Raw genomic sequence first — 20,317 nt, forward strand, 5'->3', positions numbered from 1 at the left:
GATGTCTAATTTTAACATTTTAAGACAGTGATCAAATGCAGTTATTGTGTTCTAGGATTTGTACATATTACATTGCGTATTGTGATAAGATATATTTCTTTTTTTTTTAGCTGTCTTGTTTTTACGGTCCCTTCTGCTCGATCAGCTCCTCCTGTAGCTCTGCACTCAGCAGCATCTGTTCTCTGGAGTTTTGTGGAATACATGTTTGCATTTGACAGCTATAACCTGCGACCTAATAAAACAAGTTTTTGTATGTTTCACGTTACCGAGTCGTAATAATCTTACATGTTACACAGAATCAACCGGCATCAGTCCAAGTTCACTTTGAGTTTTGTTTTTTTAATAACCTTTTTTTCTGTCCATGAAAGATAGAACATCAGAGAACAACCCACAAAGAACAGATGACAAAAAAATTCCATCGCCTTTTTAAAAATGGTCAAAAATATAATGAAAGAAGACATTCCCATCTTGCAGCGACAGGTTGCAAATGGCAAAGTAAAGGCGACAGTTACCAAGGTGCCAAAGCCAACAATTCCTCGCACCTTAAACTTTCAATCTGAAAATTGCCTCGTTGAATAAGCTTTTCCACAACGTATACGACAGCCCGCAGGAGAAAAAAGGGGAAAGAACAGGACACAAGCAAGGGGATAAAATTACTTTTGTACAAAAATAGATCTTTTTCCAACTGTTTTTTTTTCTTTTTTCTTAAACATTTTACAGCTTATGCAACAAAGAAAGCAGTGATTGTGTCACAAGCGCAGCTTTTCCTGATTACACTTTTTGAACATACAATTGCTAAGCAACACATACATTTTGGAGGATTTAAAGTCTTAACCTTTTGTTTTGTTTGTTGAGGACCCATGAACTGCTGCGATACTGCTGGTTGACCAGGATTGATTTTCTAAAGTCAATGAAAAAAAACGAAAAAAAAAACCATAACACTGAATAGTGTGGAACAGTTCGGTCTGAAAAGACTCGTCTCCCTCTTTCACTGTCGGAAATACTCAAGGAACAGATCTGTCGATATATATTTATAAATATATACACATATACATATTAACAAAATATAGCTTTATGTTATAAAGCGTTCATGTGGGTGATCCTTTCTTCATCTAGTCAAGAACATCCTTGTCTGTTAATTTCCTGCAAAGGGAGTGAGCTCGCACATCATCCACTTTATGGCTTGAGGAGACATCAGGGAGCAGGAGGGTATTCATCTTACATTTAAAAGACACACTGCTTAATATCTGCAACATTCCTCTAAAAAAGAAATCTAGCCCAGTCTTACAAAAAGTTAATTATCTTTGCTTACATTGAAAACTTATGAACAAATTAAGATTGATTTGTTGTGGTTTTTAACAGACAAACAAGTGTTCCAGAATATAAATACTGTAAACTGAGCTCAGACGGGCAGTCAACACTGTCACCTGGATAGTTTGTGATAATACAGGCCACCTCACTGAAACTGTTGAGTAATAATAAAACCACAAGCCAATACTGTGAAGTTATTGCTTCTTTTTTTCCTTTCAGTTTTAACAAGCACAGACACTGAGGTTGTGTCTGATCAAAGTGAACATCGATGATAATAACGCAGTGAGAAAGTGCCATCTTTTTTTGTCGGATTAAATACTTGTAGAAAAATTCAAGTAACGTCGCAGCGCTGCTTCTCTTCCACTAGAGGGAGCTCACAGCTCTTAAACCACGATCCTATCCAAGCTGCTCTGTTAGTAGCGAGAGGACAGCATGTGACATGTGACATGTCAGAGCCGGAATCTGACCCAACTCTTTGCTTTTGTCTCCATAACGAGAAATTACGGGGGGGGGGATAAGCGGTGGATTAACATCTGCAAAGTTGACCCCCTAGTGGAGGCACTTCTGTAAAACTGGACACAAATCATGATGAAAAAGTAACACATGGTCATTGCATCAATAGCGTCTTGGTCACGGTCAAGGCGAGTACGGAGTCCTGATGGTGCCACCTGAATAATTAAGACTTTTTACGTTATTGTCAATTAAATACATTGAAAAAATACGGATTGAAAAAGAAATATGCAATAATAAACGCTAAATAAAAGCTCCTGCTGCTGCTGTGTGGGTGGACCTCCTTTAGTGCTGCTTTAAATTAAAGCAAATGAATGGAAACTGTAAATGTTAAAGCAAGAGACTCATTGTAATATATAATATGTTAAGCAAATGGCGTACCATTTTTTATAAAACCAATATTATGACCCAATTATTAATCAGTAAATAAGCACATCTTTAGCTTGGTAATATATCATTGTGATGCAAATCTAAATCATATTTTTTGAAATGTATTAAAAATGATGAGTTGATTATAACGTCAACATGATTATTGAAGTGGCACACGCAAGACTCCATACACTGTTGACCCTTAAACCATCTCAGTTTATGAAGGCATGATGAAAACACAGTGCTCGGGTTTTTTCTTCTTCTTCAGGTCCAGTTAGTGTCATGGTGCTTATGAAAGAGTGGTGAATAAGCAGATATAGGACAAAAAAATCCTCTATTTAATTCTCTTTTAGTCCTTTCATTGTCTCGTCCTTCACAATAGCTAACACGTCCTTAAACTCTGCTGTGCTCCACTGTTCCATAAAACACGTTCACATGAGGGCTGAGAGCTGAATAAACAGGATGTCTATCAAGTGTGTGAATAGTGTGGAAAATAACCTAAATAAGATATTTACTCCGGTCCAGGAAAATATCACAGCGGACCCCCCACCTCACAAACACTTGACCTGCTTGAGCCACACTAACACGCACCCGCTCTGTGGACAATCTTTGGAAATGCACTGGATGCATAGTTTTGCAGCAGCTGCAGCATTTAGAGAGCAGGAGAGGAGGAAACAAAGCAGAGTATGGACATAAAGCATATGTATACATAACATTTCTAACATTTCAGTCCGACTTGAATGACACTTGGTTGTCCAGAGAAGTGCAGAGAGAGCAAAGTGTGTGTGTGTGTGTGTGTCCCCTCTGAGGAGGAAAAAACAATCTGGGGGGCGTTCCTGATCGGGCCCTGGGCCAAATTCAACCTCAGAGGTGGATTACATCAACATTAGCTCCCCGTTTAGGAACCCGACTCCGCTGTCAGGAGGTTAAGTGCCAAGTAACAAACAAACAAACAAATAATGGCTCTGCTGCAACGACAAAGCGCTTTTCTCCCGCGCACTGCAAAAAGTTCAATGAGTGTCAGGAGCTGACGGTCGGAGGGATGGAAACAGAGGTAATTGTGCATTGCTGTTAAAACCAAAAATAACGTCAATACTGTGTACGGTTGTAACTTTCTGTACAGGTAGATATGAGGACAAGCCGATACCCGCTGCGTGGAGGCAGAGGGATACTTCTGAGTGTGAAGGTGTAAAAATGGTTTGCTGAAATTCACATGAAATGAGACGAGGAGGTTTGAGAAGTGACGGAAAAAGGAGGAGACCGGCGAAGCAACACAGATGAGTTTACCACCTGTGAGGTTGCAACAAAAGGCCCTAAAATGTTGGAAATAGGATGAGAAAAGTTGTTCCTGCACCTGCTGGTTGCCTTTCAGAGCATCATGTAGCATAAAGCTAATTTACAACAGCCTGCAACTTCCTGTGTGCATTAGGCCTGCACAGATTGTACATAACAAGCTCTCCCAACTCAATCAATTGACATTAACTGAAGGGCTGATTAGTAAACTCATGTTTCGTCCTCCCCCACTGTCGCACAGCGCTAATAGAGTAAGACATGGTTGTATTTGTTGGAATTGGGCAGAGTCCTGAGGTTTTTAAGCACTTGCAGTCCTGTTAACCCACATCTACTCCAGAAAGCTGACACTTCAAAAACAGCTAGTGCAAGCCCCGACGTGTTCAGTCGAGTCAGGCGGGAACAGACGAGTTCCTTTAAGTAGACGTCTTCGTCCCCACGCCGTCCCCACACCGAAGTTAGGTTCAGTCCTAAAAGAGAGAGAGGGTTCAGGTCCATGTTGAGCAGCCCGAGGCTCTCCCAGTCCACGATTGTCCCAATCACAACGCTGAGTGTCCAAATATGACATCACCGCCGTTGTTTGTTTTTTTCAAAATACCTGCAAGCCTAACTGTGGGTGTTAAAAACCTGATCACCTCAGCTTTTTCTCGTCAAGGTGTAGGAGAACGCAAGGATGAAAACGATGGCTCAATACGTTTCTTTTGTCCTCTGTCCGACCTTATTTTTAAGTCCACTCGTGTTGCCGTGTGATTTTATATATATATATTTCTTATTTATATATTTATACAAGGTATAAAACAGACCCATAGACATGATGAATTCAATGTTTTGAAACGCATCAAAGGGGGAGAGGGTAGGGGGGGATGGGAGAGGTTCTCCGTCCAAAGTCGTCACATGATCTGTCCCTTGCTGGAGTTTTTTTATTTCTTTTATAAGGACCCTGCTCCCGATCCAGGGCTGGTGGGAGACGTGGGTTGGGGGGGGGGGGGGGGATGCTCAACCCTCTCTGCTATTATGTCATTTGATGCGGGGCTTCTAGCATCTCCATCAGGAAGGTGTCGATGGGCGTGTCGCCGATGAGCTTGAAGAAGAACAAGTGCTCCAGACATTTGAGGCCGATGGAGCGCAGCGCTGGTAACCGCAGCAACAGTTTGGCAAATCTGTCACAACACAAGACCCAAATTAGACACAGGACCAAAATAGCATCATAGATTTGAAAAGAAGAGGGAGGGATGGGGAGATGATCCTGAAGCAAAACAATCTTAGAACAAACACCACTGATCTCACACAGTGCCTTCAACATAATGTGCAGCTGCTTCCTACATCTTCTCTTCATAGCTACGAACAAAATTCACAAAACGAAAGTAAAATAAAAAGGTTATGACGACCGTACACCACTTTTCAAGAGATTTTATTGTCGCAGAAAAGTGTTCAAACGTCGGAATAAATGCAGAGAGTTCTGGCGCGACCCCTTGATCTCGATCGTTTGGTGTAAGGTGCTCGTAAAAACTGGGTCCGAGCTGTCTTGTCATGACGTTCCAATAAAATTAAGACTGAGAATACAAAAAAGTTTATGCATGAGGCCATTTAAAAATGTTTTAAATCGTTTTTACTTCTTTTAAGACCTTTTCTGGCATCTCAACAGCTGATTGTCTGAAGTAAAATAAATAAAAGATAGGAAATGAAGGAAAAGATTGCTGAAAATGTTTCTTTTCTTAATATAATGTGAATGAGGACGAGTGTGGGGATGTGCACGTGCGTCATGTCTGTGTTTGTATTCATACCTGCCAGGCTGGTCGGGGTACTTCTGTTTGCAGTAGGCCTCTAGAGACGCATACACTTTCTCTCTCAGAGCTTCTACCTCACCTGGATTGGACAAGCCTTTAGAGTCTGTGGAGATGCACGCAAAAAAAAAAAAAAAATGAAATCAACCAGAACAGCAACTCTGCTGCTATTATCTTTAATGACAAAGGAAAGTTGTACCATGAGCATGTATAGACCTCTATAATACAGTCTTCTTCAAACATTTGTCAAATACTAAAAGAGCTCAAAGGGCTACTTTCAGTAGCTTACAATGGAGAGCAGAGCCTTACTAACTTACAAGTTGAGTTTTAACCCTGCAGGCTCATTGAGGACGTGGGTTAGTCCAATTAGGACTGTGCTAATTTAAGCTTCACTGGAGGACTCATCTTTGATTCACAACACAAACACGTCATTGATTAACATTTTCTGACGAACAAAGCTTTGCACAATTGATCAACAATGAATGAAAACTTGTTGTTGATGGCTGGACTCGATCGCACAGTGTGGGAAAAGGAGGACTGCCGTCACCCTCCTCCTCCACCGACACCCCCCCCCCCCCCCCCCCGCTTTCTCTGTCAGAGCAGTCTTGTGAACTCCTAATTAACAAGGAATCAGGCCGAGACGTGAACCGGGGCCAGTGAGCCTGGATGTGGCCTGGACAAAATGTGGAGCACAGAGGATCAGTGTGTCTGGGGTAAACAGATCCACAGTGGCCCCAGAGGGACGGAGGGAGTCATTAAAAACCTGGGTCACATTAGTTTACTTTGGTGCCATGTGGGTGAAGTTTAAATACGGAACTGCACGCTGATAGCAGGCGTGACACATGCCTTGGCAAGACATGGGCCTCAATTAAAGATAACTCCTTCTTTGGCCAGTTTTTTTAAGGAAAATGTCATCAAAAAAAAAATCACAGGAGAATGTTGTATTATTAAAGAAATAATTGGTTTCCTCAGCTCACTTTTGCACTGCATCAGCTGTTATTTTGGGCTCTCTACCTCAGCGCTGTGCACATCAGATTTAATTTCACAAGAGAAGTCAAGTTCAAAGCAAACACGGGCAAGTCAAAGGCCAGTTTCCAATTCTCAAGTGACATTCATGAGGTCAATGAGTCACTTAAAGGGATACTCCACCAGAAATCTAACAGGATCAAAAAACTTTTAGGCTCGAAAGGTGGATGTAAAACATATGTAGTTTTCTCAGTGGATTCTGCAGTAGAGGTGGGTTGAGAAGCTTCTCTGGATGTTTGGATACTTTACTTCCCACTGTGAACACATGTTGCCATTGGAATGGATGATAAGTCAATAAAGTAACTCCTTACTTTTTACAGCCTTCTGTCAAGCGTACTGGAGGAGAGACTTCGATACTAAACTACAGATTGTAGGTGGAATATCACTCAACTTTAAGTCCTTAATGAGTCGGATTATATTTGATCAATATTAATATCAGCTATATGTTGTTAAGCTTGAAACAGTAGCAGCTCTACAGCACATACAGATCTTTGAACTAATTAATAATAAAAAAGACATTAATGTTCAACAAACAGAGCTGCTCAACAACAGCATCGCTCTGAGAGATGATCACATATTAATATGTTGTGGATGTTTAACATGGATCTTGGTAACACGTTAAGCTGTGTATTTAAACTCAAATGGTAGCCAGCTCTGCTACATTTCCCTCTCCTTCAAATGCTTCCAGACATGTACCTGCTATATTCTGCATTCAGCGAAAGCAAGCTTACACATAGTGATAGTTACCTGGGTTGAAAAGGACTATCGCTCGAAGGCACCCCAGCTCTGTCTTATCCATCTGCATGTCCCTCATTTTTGACACCAGTTCTGTGAGCACTCTGCACAAAAGATACAAAAAAAAAAGTAAACAGATGTGGCTCATTCATAAATTAATGTTTTTTTATGTTGCATCAAGACAACAAGTGCCAGAGAAGTTAAGATCACAGGAAACCATTCGAGTCTAATTGGTAACATTTTTGTAAATGACACACTATGCTTCATGTGGATTATCCAGATCCAGACTGGGGACATTAAAAATACCTTTTTAACTACTATCCAGCTCAAATCTATTTAAAAACAAACACACACACGTTCATATACACTCAGCCCACATGGGCACAGTTAGATCAGTGGAAAAGTTTACAACCCTGCTGCAAAGTAATTATATTTAGTACATGGTTTTCATAAAAGGAAAGCCACAGAGTAAACACAAGCTGTAATCCAACACCAGCACTCCCACTGTCTGTGTGTGACATCACTAGTGGGAGTGTCGGTGCGTGGAGTCTCTCGAACTCCTCACCCCTCGTTGACTCGGTCACACCCTCTCCTCGCCGCTCTTTATTTTCCCTCTTGCTCCGTTTCTTTCTCTCTCCCTCTCTCCCGGATAGCAAAGTCAATTGTGGCTCTTAGCTCTTATTCTAATTCAATTTGTTCCGAGGAGGAACAGGGCTAGAAAAAAAAAAAAGTAAAAAGAAAAGACTCAAGTGTTTAAGTTAATCAGTGTCTTTGTATGGTGAAGAAGGAGAGGAGTAGATAAAGAAACATTATCTGCTCTCTGCATCTTAATGCTTGCCACAGTTAATGCCAGAGATGGAATATGTCCTGTGGCTGTTTGAACGCCGATGATTGAGCGCAGAGGCTTGGTGTTCAGACGGGCAGAGAGAGAAGAAGAGACAGATATTCACAAGATAGACGGCTGTTATTATGGGTCTGATGACAGCACCTGGAACCACCTGTTTGGCCTTTGATTCTTCTGGAGCGTGTACGCTTCAATTGATATTCTTATTTTCAAAATAAATCATCGAGTATCTTTGTGTTTTCTTCCTACTTATACATTTGTATTATTTTCATTTATTATGTATTTATGTTTGACATATTTTTATGTTAATATGTAATTATGCAAAACTGTAACTGTAATAATATGGTTTCACTGAGAATAAAAAGTAACATGAAAAACCTTGTAAGCAATTAATTGATGACCACAAGGAAAAACTGAATATATATTTAAGCTTGTATCTTCTACACATTTCCATATTGTGCATCTTCAGCTGAAGGTACGATGCTGCTGCACAGAGTCTGTCAGACAGCTGGAATGTCAATAACAGTCACTGGAGTGATTCCAGGCGCATGCCCGACTTCACTGTGAGTGACTTGTGTGCATGGATTTTTGTTTCTTGATATTTTCTGAGCAGTTCAGTGTTTCTGTGAGACCCCTGATGCATACAGGTGTGCATATTTAATAAACTGGAGTCAATCAATAGCTCCTGTGCTGCTTCGCCCTCCAGGACTTACAGTCTATGTAACATTTCAGTGGAAGAAACCAAAAAGTCATATGCTGTAAAATACTTCTTAACAAAACATACTTATTAAAAGGATGTTTGACGTATCTAATGTTTTAAATGATTTATTAAGGCGTCATAGAAGGATAATAAGGTACTAACTTTTATTTTATTTCTATTAGTTTAAAACCAAACCATTAGTCATAACTAAATGACTAAATAAGTATGCCTGAATGTTACCATTTTCTAAAGATAAGGCTTACATAATTAAGGGTGTATAATAGTTACTAAATCATTTATTGATGCTATATAGATCAAAAATAAGGCATTAATAAAGTTAGATTTTTTTAGCTACATAAAAAGACAAAGCAAATCATGCTGGATTATTATAAACAAAATAGGGTTTGAAAAGCTTTCAAAAGTAGTCATTATTCATGGGTTATTACTGATTGATAAAGTACGTAAACATTATTTATTTGCATTAGCAAAACATTTACATTCTATGTATTAATTATGCTTTAATGATTATCCACCACATTCTTACAAAACCTTTGTAATCGTTAATAAATCCTTTATTAATTGTATGAATGGCTTATTACTGACCTGTACAACATTTATAAATGATTTATTAAACACTAATAAAGCCTTTATAAACCCCATATGAAAAACAGTATGAAAAGCTGTAGGTTGCACTGACTGAGTTCAAAGACAAAGAAACTTTAGTAAAGTGGTAATAGTGACCTGTCAAAAATGGCTCCCACTCCGGCACTATGTGCGCTGTTGCGGTGGACGTGCAGCCCGGTCGCCAACAGGATCCCGTCTTTGATCGTTATCGAACGGTGCGAGAATGATGCAATGAGGAGTTCATTCCAACCTGTGGCGGAGATGGGGAGAGGGATCGAGGGAAAGTATGAGGGGAAAAAAACAAAAAACAGGCAAATCCCAGTACAAAAGTTCACACAGCATTCAAGCAAAATGAAACTGACAACAAAGGGGGAATTCCAATGAATCAATTAAGCTGCGCGGCAAAAGCGTGCAGCTTTCTCAAGCGCAGGCATCAGGTTATTACGAAGACATTTGAATCATGCTTTCTGAGGAGACAAGCGTGTAAAAAGGGATGAACTGCGCCTGCCATCACAATAAAGACAACAGGCTTGATGTGCCAAAGCAGGGGCTTGACACAGAGAGCACCGAATACACAAGACGCTGCCTTTTGAGTGACAGGGCTCCTTTAACTGTTCTGCCTGGCAACACTCGCCTCTTCTCCCCAGAGTTGAGTTGGGTATGAGAGGAGCCGGGATGCTTTTATCTGTGATACAGCAGAACTAAAGCGGTTATTTATAGAAAACCTGAGAGCCGAGAAAAGACGAGCTCTCCAGAATAATGTCTCTCGCTGCTTTGCTGAAGTCTCTCCATCATTGTATATGCTAAGGATAAAGAATGATGGGAGGATTGTTTTCCTCCAGAGTACGGGATGGGTGTGTTATAGCATTTATTTTCCTCAAAGTGGATTTAGAATATAATGGTGTAATTTGGAGCGACAGGCAGGCAACAAGGGTGATGTGTTGAAAGAACCCAAAAGACTTTGTGCATGTGATGTTAGTGAATGGTAAAAAAGTGACAGATGATTCACTGTGTTTTGTGGCTGCTCCTGTGATCCTGAGCGGTTAGCATGCGTCCCCACATACAGCAGATGCACACAATGAGCTGTTCTGACCTTGGTGAGTCTGACTCTCGTCTCAGTCACATGACCAAGAGTTAGTCATGGTTCAGGCCAGATTGGTGTATTCCAACATTTGTTGAGCTTAGATCTTTCTACCTAGATACAGATAGCTAGCACTAGCCTCTGTAATTCAGTGACATTTCTCATAGAGTTTCTTTCAATGGCTTAAATATTTTTCTGCTGTCAAAAGTCATTTGGAAACTGTAGAGTAGCGGTTTAATGCTAAAAAAAACAACTATTGTTGTATCTTTTTATTTAAAGACAAGGTGTTCATATTTTACTATTTAGACCTAATTGTTTTCATTTCCACCACTGTGCTTGGACATTTTCTTCACGTTCAAATATCAAAGGCTAGATTTAAGTAGTTATGTAGCATTTGTTACATTACATTTCACATGACTGGAGGGGTCATTATGCACAACACGACTTAGCCTACTTTTCAGGAACTCTTTCTGCTTTTGTATGACCTTACTTAAGCCCCGTTTGACTGACCTGCTCGTAGAAGGATGACCTGGTCGTCCAGTGGCAGCTCAGAGAAGTGTGGGATCCTCTTGGCCCACTCCACCAAAGTAAAGAGCTGTTTGTCAGCCGCCTGACAGATATTTGTCACGGGGTCGTTGGGCTGCAGAAACACACAAACAACGGCACATCTCAAAGTCAGAAATACAGGTAATGCATTAAATTAAATAATTTCATATTTGTTTCTTCTTGGCTGAGAGCCTGGTGTCAGCCACAGCTACACACACACACACACACACACACACACACACACACACACACACACACAGACACAGACAGACACACACACTAAAGAAGAGCAAGTAGGAAGACAAAACAAACAGTGATTCTGTCCCAGCTCGTGGAGTAGATACCCGCAGAGAGCTGCTGGTGAAAGTGACTTTTACCAAACAGACTCTTTCTTTGGGGACCGTTTTAGCCGACACACAAATCAGCCTTTCAGATAGCTAGTGGAGCTCAAGAGGCCCCTCCTGACACTTCACAACAGAACAAGCTCTTAGGAGCTCACATGGGACTTTGTCATCAGGCTGGGCAGGCCTTTAGAAAACTCAGGAAATTATTCTGTGTAATGATTATTGATATTTATTTACAGTAACACATATAATGATGACTGTGTGGACTGTTCTCCAGGTCACATGTCTGAAATACTATCATTATCTACCAAAAGCTAATATAATAAATTCATTACAGAGTATCTATTTTTATATTTCCACATTTATTATATGTTCTCAAGAGATTATTTGTTTTCATTAAAAGGTCAACATTTCTGTGCAGGAAAAAAATCATGTGATTTTAATAAATTATAAAAAAAACAAGCAGTTCTTGGTAGTGGAGTGAGCTGGCTAATAGACGTCACTATACACTGTCCAAAATAGTATCAGTGACTAGTTCCCTCCATTAATAAAAGGTCAACCAAGGACAACGCTTTAATCCTTCATGGATTTTACTACATTAGATCTATTAAGCCTTGAGGAGAGATGAGCATAAAAGCAGAAAGAAAGGCCAAAGAAGGATCTCACATGGGCATATCTATTATTTTAATGCCTGCTATGTACGACATAGTGCATATGCTTTTTAAAAAACCTCTCTTCACTTCGGGGTGCTAAATAGCGTTAAGTGTAGTCTTAGCGGTGAATGTAGTACAATGCAAACAAACATTTGGTTCAAAGTTGTGGCTTTACTGAGTCCCCAGACTTCAGCTGATCGAGGGAAGCAGCCCGAGAACCACATCAAATCACATCAAAAAAAAAATACACACACACATATATTTACTTGTAGAAACAAATCTCACAAGTACTTTCACAATGAAAAATAATGCTGGATATCTGGAATCTGGATAATAAGAAAATGTGTATTAAGGGGGTTTTGATAAAAAAATAATCCAATAAATAAAATAACACAATAAAGCCTGAATATAATAGTACTAACATCTGGCCTGATGCAGGTAACTTAGTGGAAACTTAAGGGTTTGTTATATATTCACTATAGGTAGGTTTCAGGATGCTCAAAGTCCCTCTTATCAGAAAAGTTAAGATGAGCAAGAAGTCTCAAGAAGAGCTAAAAACTAGAGTTTCCGGCTGCAAATATCTGCTGAAATGAGGTTTGCATTAACTCAAGGAAGGATCAGGATGGCTGTGCAGTTCTCCACCTGTTAAACCCTGAAGAAAGGGCGTCGTCACACTTATTGGACGAGAGGGGAAACACACCAAGCTGCTTTCAATTATTAATTAAGAGCCAACAGGCGATCTGAATAATGCTCTAATCAACTGACAAATGACAACAAGTACCAAATAATGAGGGACTGCCAAACAAATAACTTCAGTTCCACTGTTAAGTTTACCATTGAACAAGGCCGTAGACAGGATTTTAAAACATAAATTATGGGTAAAAGCAGAGTAAGCTAGTCATTTTTTTTCTTGTCCTAAAAAGTATATTCCACAAAATATTGGTATCATCCTGAATAATCTCGCTATATGTAAATTGAAAAGTTCAGGTGGGAGGAATCTCCACATTTCCAGGAATAAATGTAAGATCTCTGTGTCTGAACATGAGGAGTTTTTCCTGTTAAGATGAACATATCTGTGTGAAATTTAAGCAACACTCCAGAGACAAGGACTGCTTGTCCTCAACTGTCCCGATACATCAGACTGGGAGACATTGCATACGTTCATGAGCAGTAGTGGAATACTAATGTGACTAACTCAGTAAAATGTTAATCCATCTGGGCAGGGGGGTAAAAAAAAAACCCCAAACAATACTGTCAATCTCTGTCAAGTAATTTCCCATCATCCCAGGAGCACATACCCTTGATATGCATGTGTGTAAACAAAGATTTTGCGCACACGCTTTTGTGCATAATTTTAAATCAAGTAAACATCCTTATATTCTAAGTATCCCTGTGTGAACTCGCACTCAAGCAGAACAAAAACAGTCGGCAACTTCTCCCCAACTTCCTTCTGCCAAATCCCACCGATCAATGGTAAAAGCTCGGAGGATCCCGACATCAACTGCCGCTCTCAAGAGAAGATTAGTTCAAGATGAAGGAGAAAACATCCCTCTGCTCAATCTCCTTTTATAATACGCAGGCCAAAGACTATCCCTTCCTCTCCTTCACATCCCTCCCTGCGGTGCAAAACTCACACTGACTGCAGAGTATCACAGATATGAAAAACTTAAACCAGACAAAGACTACACTGTTTCTCACAAGTGAAAGTCGTATTTCTTTTCTACTTCTGGGGGAGAACGAAAACAGGCATCTTATGAATATTTCAGCATCTGATCTCCGTGGGAGACGTGGATGGCGCAGCTCGGCGCGACAGTTATCGTGAGCTGCACTTCTCCTCAAAAACACATAAACAGACCCAGCTAATTCATTCCAAAAGAGCAGCCCTAACCAAAACAAAGAAAAACAAAAAGGGGGCTTCAGTGCGCCACGGTCCAGTCACCCCTCCTCTCATAAGAATACAAGTCCCAGTCGTTAAACATGGCAAGCCTCATGAATGTTGTATGGCTATCTTAGCTGTGTTTACACTGACCTGGTTTCTTTGCCCCTGTCTGTGGAGATGACAGGGGAGAGGAGCTTACACTTTCCTGCAACAATCCTCCGGCATCACATTACTGTACTTACTGTTCAAGTCACAGAACAGCATTTAGGATGTCATCGGGCCACAACAGAGCTGTGAACTGTTAGTGAATAACATTAACCTCCATGTACAAGAGTACACCTGGGAATATCTCGCAGCTCGACTGTTCTTCTACTGTGAAGATCAAAATAGGACGCAAATAAGCTTGGACAAAAACTGAAACTTGAGACAGAAAGCTAAATAAGGCATCTTAAGTTAGTGGATTTCAGCCCCTTTAGCAGATTTCTAAACGGCTGCCACAAAAAAAGAGCCGCTGTCTTCATTCCTAACAAATCAAAAGGTTTACAGCCACACATGTTTCCCCGCCATGGTCGATCATCCCGCCAATTTAGAGAAATGCCAGGCTTGCATACTGTCCTATGAAATTTTCATCACTCGAGGAGGAGAAACAAAAGATTTCCCTTTCAATTTTTCATTATTCAGCTTGAACCAGACTATACTGGCGTGACAACAGAGAGAAACTTGGGTACTCACACAGATCAGTAGGAAAGGAATTACTCAAGTGTCCCACTTTTTTTCTTTTTTTTTTATAAAAAAACTAAAAAGGAAGCTGTCCTCATATACTGGAGCGGGGGATGAATCATCAGCTAATTATCATCTAAATAACATCAACGCTTCATGCCTTAAGCTCAGGAAAAGATAAGAAACTTATACAAATGAACACATAGATCAGAACATAGAACAGCCGTCCTGAAATAATACAAAGACAGGAAGATAGGATAGAAATGCATAGGACAGAGGTAAAGAAACACCCCCAGGATTAGTGAATGATAGCATCTTCTCCTCTCCCCCTTATGAGAAGTCCTCTCCCTGTCTGACTGAAGGCACATTACTAACGCCTGTTTAACTCCTGTTCTAGGTCACCATGAGATAAACACACTTTATTCAGGTTGGCAAGACCCCGGCCATTAGACAGTGGCGGTGGCCTATTCATGGTGTACACTCATGGCCTGGGCCCTGTGATTAATTATAGCACGGGGCAGTGCCTCTCAATGAAGACCTCACAGAAGGGGGAGGCAAGGGGGACGGGACTCAGAGAGAAGGGGAGTCCTTGTGGTCAGGATAATGCCTGAATGCTGATTCTCTGCCAACATATTGGGCTCTAGTTTGGTTAGAGGGTCAGTTCAAAATGATGTTGTCTTTCTTACTCTTAGAGGTATCTGGCAATGTTTTAGTGGCCCAGGTATGAGGTACTGCAAGTCTTTTTCCCCCCAGTTTTCTCCATGTGGAACTCCCAATCCAATATGCACTGCTGTCCTTGTCACTGCTGTTATTGGACTGTAGATGGCTGCACACAGGCAGTCATGTGCTCCATGACACATGGCATCGTAGCCAGCCACTTGTTTCCACCTGCCAGCGTTGAACATCAGTGGGAGGCCATAACCAACCAAGAGTTGCTCGTGCAGTGGAGTTGAACAGAGGTTTGTTGTGTGATGCTCAAAGCACTCAAAAATGACATTTGAAAAACTCAAACCATCATTTCTTTCAGCTCTATTGTTTTGGGGTGGCAGCCAAAGATTAAGAGGCGAATACCTCAAAACCTCGGCACACAGAACCCAAACTATATGCACTGCTAGATACTGGGCCCTTATTTAATACTCTGAACTTGGTAAACTGTATTTTTGAAATATAGAAAAACTAAAAGTCTTAACGGGTATAAAGCATGGCACATAACTTGAACAAGGTTCAAAGAGATATGCAGGAACCTCGAGAAATGATGATGCATCAAGACATAACGTTAGGGCAGGGTTGATACAGCTGAAAACAATATTACAATATTAATAGGGAGAGTTTCTTGTATCGTTGTGTATATATCGAGATATGGCAAAATTGCGTATAAAATGACATAATCAAACTGATCCAATCCAAACTACTGTTCTACATTACATTAGAACAAATTAATTAATACTGTATTTGTAAAACAAATTGCATTACAAATAAAGTTATGCTTCTACTTTACTTGCAACTTACAAAGTCAGAAATTTGGACTATTTTGTGGGTTGATAATATGATGCAAGTCTGTTATTATTCCATGATTTAATATAAATTCTCAGCCACATACATCCGTATATTAGTGCTGTTTCCATCTCTTCTGGAGTACGTACTTTAGAAAACATCCTCTTCATTGTGTCAGGCAGGCAGCGTGCATCGAGGGACCCATCATGGCTCAGCCCAAACACACAGTGCATTAGTGCGTCTGAGCTGCCAGCTGCTCCCCCATGACTCGCCACTCGTCCTCCCTCTCCCTAATGTCAACGCTCATCTCCTACATTTCCATCTTGCCCCCCGAAAATAGCTCCCATTTACTCACATAACAGCCCTCAACATTTCTACCTTTACTTCACAGGACATTTCCCTCCCCTGAAGCAGATGAATCCCAAAGAAGCCCTCCCTCTCCCCCCTCCCCCTTCACCCTACTTCCTCGCTGCCTCTTTTGGTAGGCTGCTGCACAGCTCCTCTGTTTCTCATGTTCCTGCAGAATTCCTGAGGAGGCTGAGGCTTTGTGGGATGCTTTCAGGAACAGTCTGCCTGTTGCATTATTCATCACTCTTAGTCTCCTCTGTGTCAAAGACAGCCCACAGTGCCCAGCTGATACTGAGGGGATATGAGAGAACTCACAGCTGAGCAAGGGAGCTGATGCAAGGTGAACAAGTAAACCAGCGCTCTAGACTACAAGCAGTCACCTCCAAAGGGACTAAAAGAGGGAGGACAAACAGTAATCACACCCATCTTTACCAGCAGATAAACTTTCAATGTCAGCCTTAGACTACACAACACAAACAAACAAACAGCTTTATTAAAGATTTATTACTTTCCAAATTTGTCCCGATTCCAATCTGCATGACAATTCAATTGGATGATGAGTCCGATTTGTATTTACACTGAAAACCGACAAACTTACATAAGTGTTAAGATGCTCGTATGCAGACACATTTTAAAGTGTGCGGTTTCAACTCTGCAATTCAATTTGAAAATGGGATATAAGAGCCACATGCAGCTGGACTAAGATACAACTAAATGTGGACAATGGTTGCACAGCTCCAGGAAGATTTCGTAAAGCAGAAAATAAAGTATAAGCCATAAACCATAAATCTAAAAAACATTTAAATTTCTCTTCCGTAAGTTTTACTGGCACAATTGGACACTGTTAGTTTTTCTTGTACCATTAGGTATTAGTACTAAATGCATTGACTCAACTGCAAAATGCTACAGATTATATAGTATGCTGTATATGGACACATTCTTAAACTACTTGTAACATGCAGGTAATCCAACATCATTGCATCTATCCCCATTAATTCGATGAGGCATATCAGAGGCTTTAAAACAAAGAAAAACTGTTAAATTCCACATCTATGAGAAAATGCAAGGATATAAACTATTCAGTCACTTCGTAACTGTGTTCACCTCTGACACCACATAAAAAATGGTTTCACCCATGCCAACAATACAAAATAAGGTGTTGACGTGAGTTGTTGTCCCTATCAGGATCTATTGGCCATCCATCTTTTACAGTCTATTTATAGTCAGATTAAGGTCACAGTAAGTGAGAATGGAGAATAGTAACCAGTATAGCCTAATAAATGTAGGAGTAAATATGCTTCCCACCAGCCGCTAGGTTAATATAAACAACTTACACACACACTTAGCATATCTGTGTGTGCCCAATTGGCATGAACATGTACACAAAGTGATGACTTGTGGCAGAATGAAACAATATGAGAGTGTTTGCAAAATAATGTATAAAAATACCAACTCACAGAGTTGGATGGCACACCAAGGTTGGTCTCAATGTAGGTCTCGGTTTTGGGTTCCACCGCCTGCTCGGCCTCCAGAATCTTCTCCACAGGCATGTCCTCGTTGGCGCAGCTGGTGGACTCCACCTCGTTCTCATTCCTCTCCTTGGCTCGCTGGCGCTCCTCCTGAACGGCTGCATGTAACAAAACTGGTTCCGGTCACCACTGCTGTTTTTTGTTTTGTTTTTATTTACAATGTCAGCATGCGCTCAAGAGCACATGTGTATTAAAAGAGAGATTCAGGGTTGAAGGCTTACAGGGTTTTGATTACTAAACTAGGGTTTTCTTTGAAAATTACTCAAAACTGTGCAAGTCAAGTAGTCCATGACTTCAATTTTAAAGCTGCATTAATAAATGGTTTTTATATTGACAATGAATCAAATTACTTGGCAATGTGAGAGTATCACTTGTAGTGACAGAGAATTATTACTCAACAACTGGGTTCTTTTAGCCTCTTGGCTAATTGTTTTGGTTTACAGCACAGTTGCATAGAGTTTGATTCACTATTCTTTCTTTGGGACTGCTTTCATCATCAGCCCTGTTTCAAGCAGCAGCAGTCTGATAGACCAACTGTGCACCACTGGCCAAACATCTACAATTAAGTGTTCTAGTTCCTAGTGCACCAATAAGTTAAAGATACTGAACACGACTCATTTCTAGAGACATTCTCAAAGAAAGCAAACTGCACTAGATACCAGTAGATGGTAGTTTATTTTTTGTACTCTACTAAAATTATCCGAGATTAAATTACTTGATAAGGAAGATAACTTTTTTTTGCTTTGCAATGCGGTTCTAGATCGAGCAGCTTTCAACACTGAATCTTTCCTCTGATTAAATACTTGAACTTTGAGAAAACAAATTGTACATCATTTGGTAAACATCAATAGAAAACTGAATACATATTTGGCCCTTGTTTGTATCTACACGCATAAACTTGTACAATATGTGTGTGCATGCTTGAGTGAGTATTCGCTTGCCTGCTTTGTGTCTTGATAAGCCAGTGAATAGTGCATGACCCTGTATGTGTTATACCGGTAAACATATCCAAGGGAGTTCAATCATCAATAATTACCTCGACAGTATGGATGGAATATATTTAATACCTTAGACCAGCATTGTGCACAACGCAGTAGCGTGGACATGTTCAAGGACTTCTCGCAGCTTCCTTATCAAAGAGATGTGTTTTTTATGTAGTGCTCAATGACAAACAGCCGGCTCCCTTTATACACAAATCATTTATAGATGCATAAATAATGTATGGTCTGTCACTCTACTTACGCCATGCGTGGTTGCAAGAACAGCTTAAATGAGAAAAGCCTGAGCACAATTCAATGAAGACTGTCATAGATTAGTTTTTTCATGTCGTGTGAAAAGGCTGGGTGAAGCACTACATGTTGATTCTGTCATCTGATTAGCTTGGCGAGGAAGACACAGGAAGTGGTTTGTGTGCTGAGCAGACAGAGACTCACTGTGGCAGAGGCAAGAGAAACCGCACCTCCATCTTGAAGTGGATGGAAAAGGTGTGTGTGTGTGTGTGTTTTGCCCATTTAAAAGGCTATAATTTACTTCATTCAAGACACCACAGTAAAGTGCTGCGGCTTTAAAAAAAAAAAAGCTTATCCTCCACAAATATATTATTAAAAAAAGTTTTGGACATAATGTGTTGAATGATAAAGGACACACACACACACACACACACACACACACACACACACACACACGATCTGTCTTCTTATGTTTCCCCTACTTCTATTCCAAGTTCTGAATCAGAGAGGCCGTGGTCTTTTTGCGAGGGGGGAAAGGGAAGCAGGGGTTGCTAGAGGAGGAGTAGGAAAGGGGCCCCGTTTTAGAGGAACTGCTGTCTGGTGGTGGAGGTCAGCCCAAGGGTAGAATACTTGTGTTGGAGTCAGGGAGAGGTGAGGAAGGCTGAAATCATGTTAGCTTTATTTCCCCCCCCACCACCATCCTCCTCCTCTCCTCTCCTGACTGGGAGAGCATAAATTCATTTAATCCTGTTTTTCTGTGGATTCGCTTAGCCTTTTGGGCTACTGCTGCCTTGTTCTCTAACCACAGCCCTCAGGGTGCAGGGGGAGGCTTAGGCAGCACAGAGTGAGGCGAAAAAAGGCAGTAAATGATAATATCCTTGAAAAGGAGTAAAGAGCCTAACAATGATATAAATAAAAGCACAAAGGAGGGGTGGAGAGGCCAAGTAAAGGTCAAGACAAATTGGCCTTGGATAGAATATAACCTCCACAATGCATTTATCCAAAAACAACATGCACTCTTCTTGTTCACTCACCTTTAAATAGTGAAGTTACATGCAACACGCATGCACACCTGGTTAACACCTGCTACGCTCTTCAGCTGCCCTGGCTCCCTCAGTATAATCGATACACTCTATATCTGCCTAACTGTGGTGATCATAATGGGGAGAGGCAGTGATTGATTTGTTCAATGTGCGAAAGAGTGCTTAAGAGCACTGCTGAGAGCGCTAATATTTTTTAACACCCTCATGGAGTGTTAAACTTCACACCTGACTGCCAGTGTTTGTTTTTTTCCCTTCACA

General features: G+C 40.7%; 1 protein-coding gene across 1 annotated transcript in view; it reads right to left on the minus strand.

The window, feature by feature from the left end:
- Positions 1–318: 318 nt before the first annotated feature.
- rxraa (retinoid X receptor, alpha a) overlaps positions 319–20,317 on the minus strand; it is a 96,854-nt gene continuing 76,855 nt past the window's right edge. Inside the window, 6 exon segments of the mRNA XM_029444121.1 lie at positions 319–4,640; positions 5,265–5,370; positions 7,038–7,129; positions 9,311–9,443; positions 10,785–10,914; positions 17,716–17,885. Coding sequence (XP_029299981.1) covers positions 4,493–4,640; positions 5,265–5,370; positions 7,038–7,129; positions 9,311–9,443; positions 10,785–10,914; positions 17,716–17,885 — 779 coding nt within the window. The 3' untranslated portion in view covers positions 319–4,492.

The sequence above is a fragment of the Cottoperca gobio genome, chromosome 12, assembly GCF_900634415.1.
Source record: "Cottoperca gobio chromosome 12, fCotGob3.1, whole genome shotgun sequence".
In the NCBI taxonomy this organism is placed as follows: domain Eukaryota; kingdom Metazoa; phylum Chordata; class Actinopteri; order Perciformes; family Bovichtidae; genus Cottoperca; species Cottoperca gobio.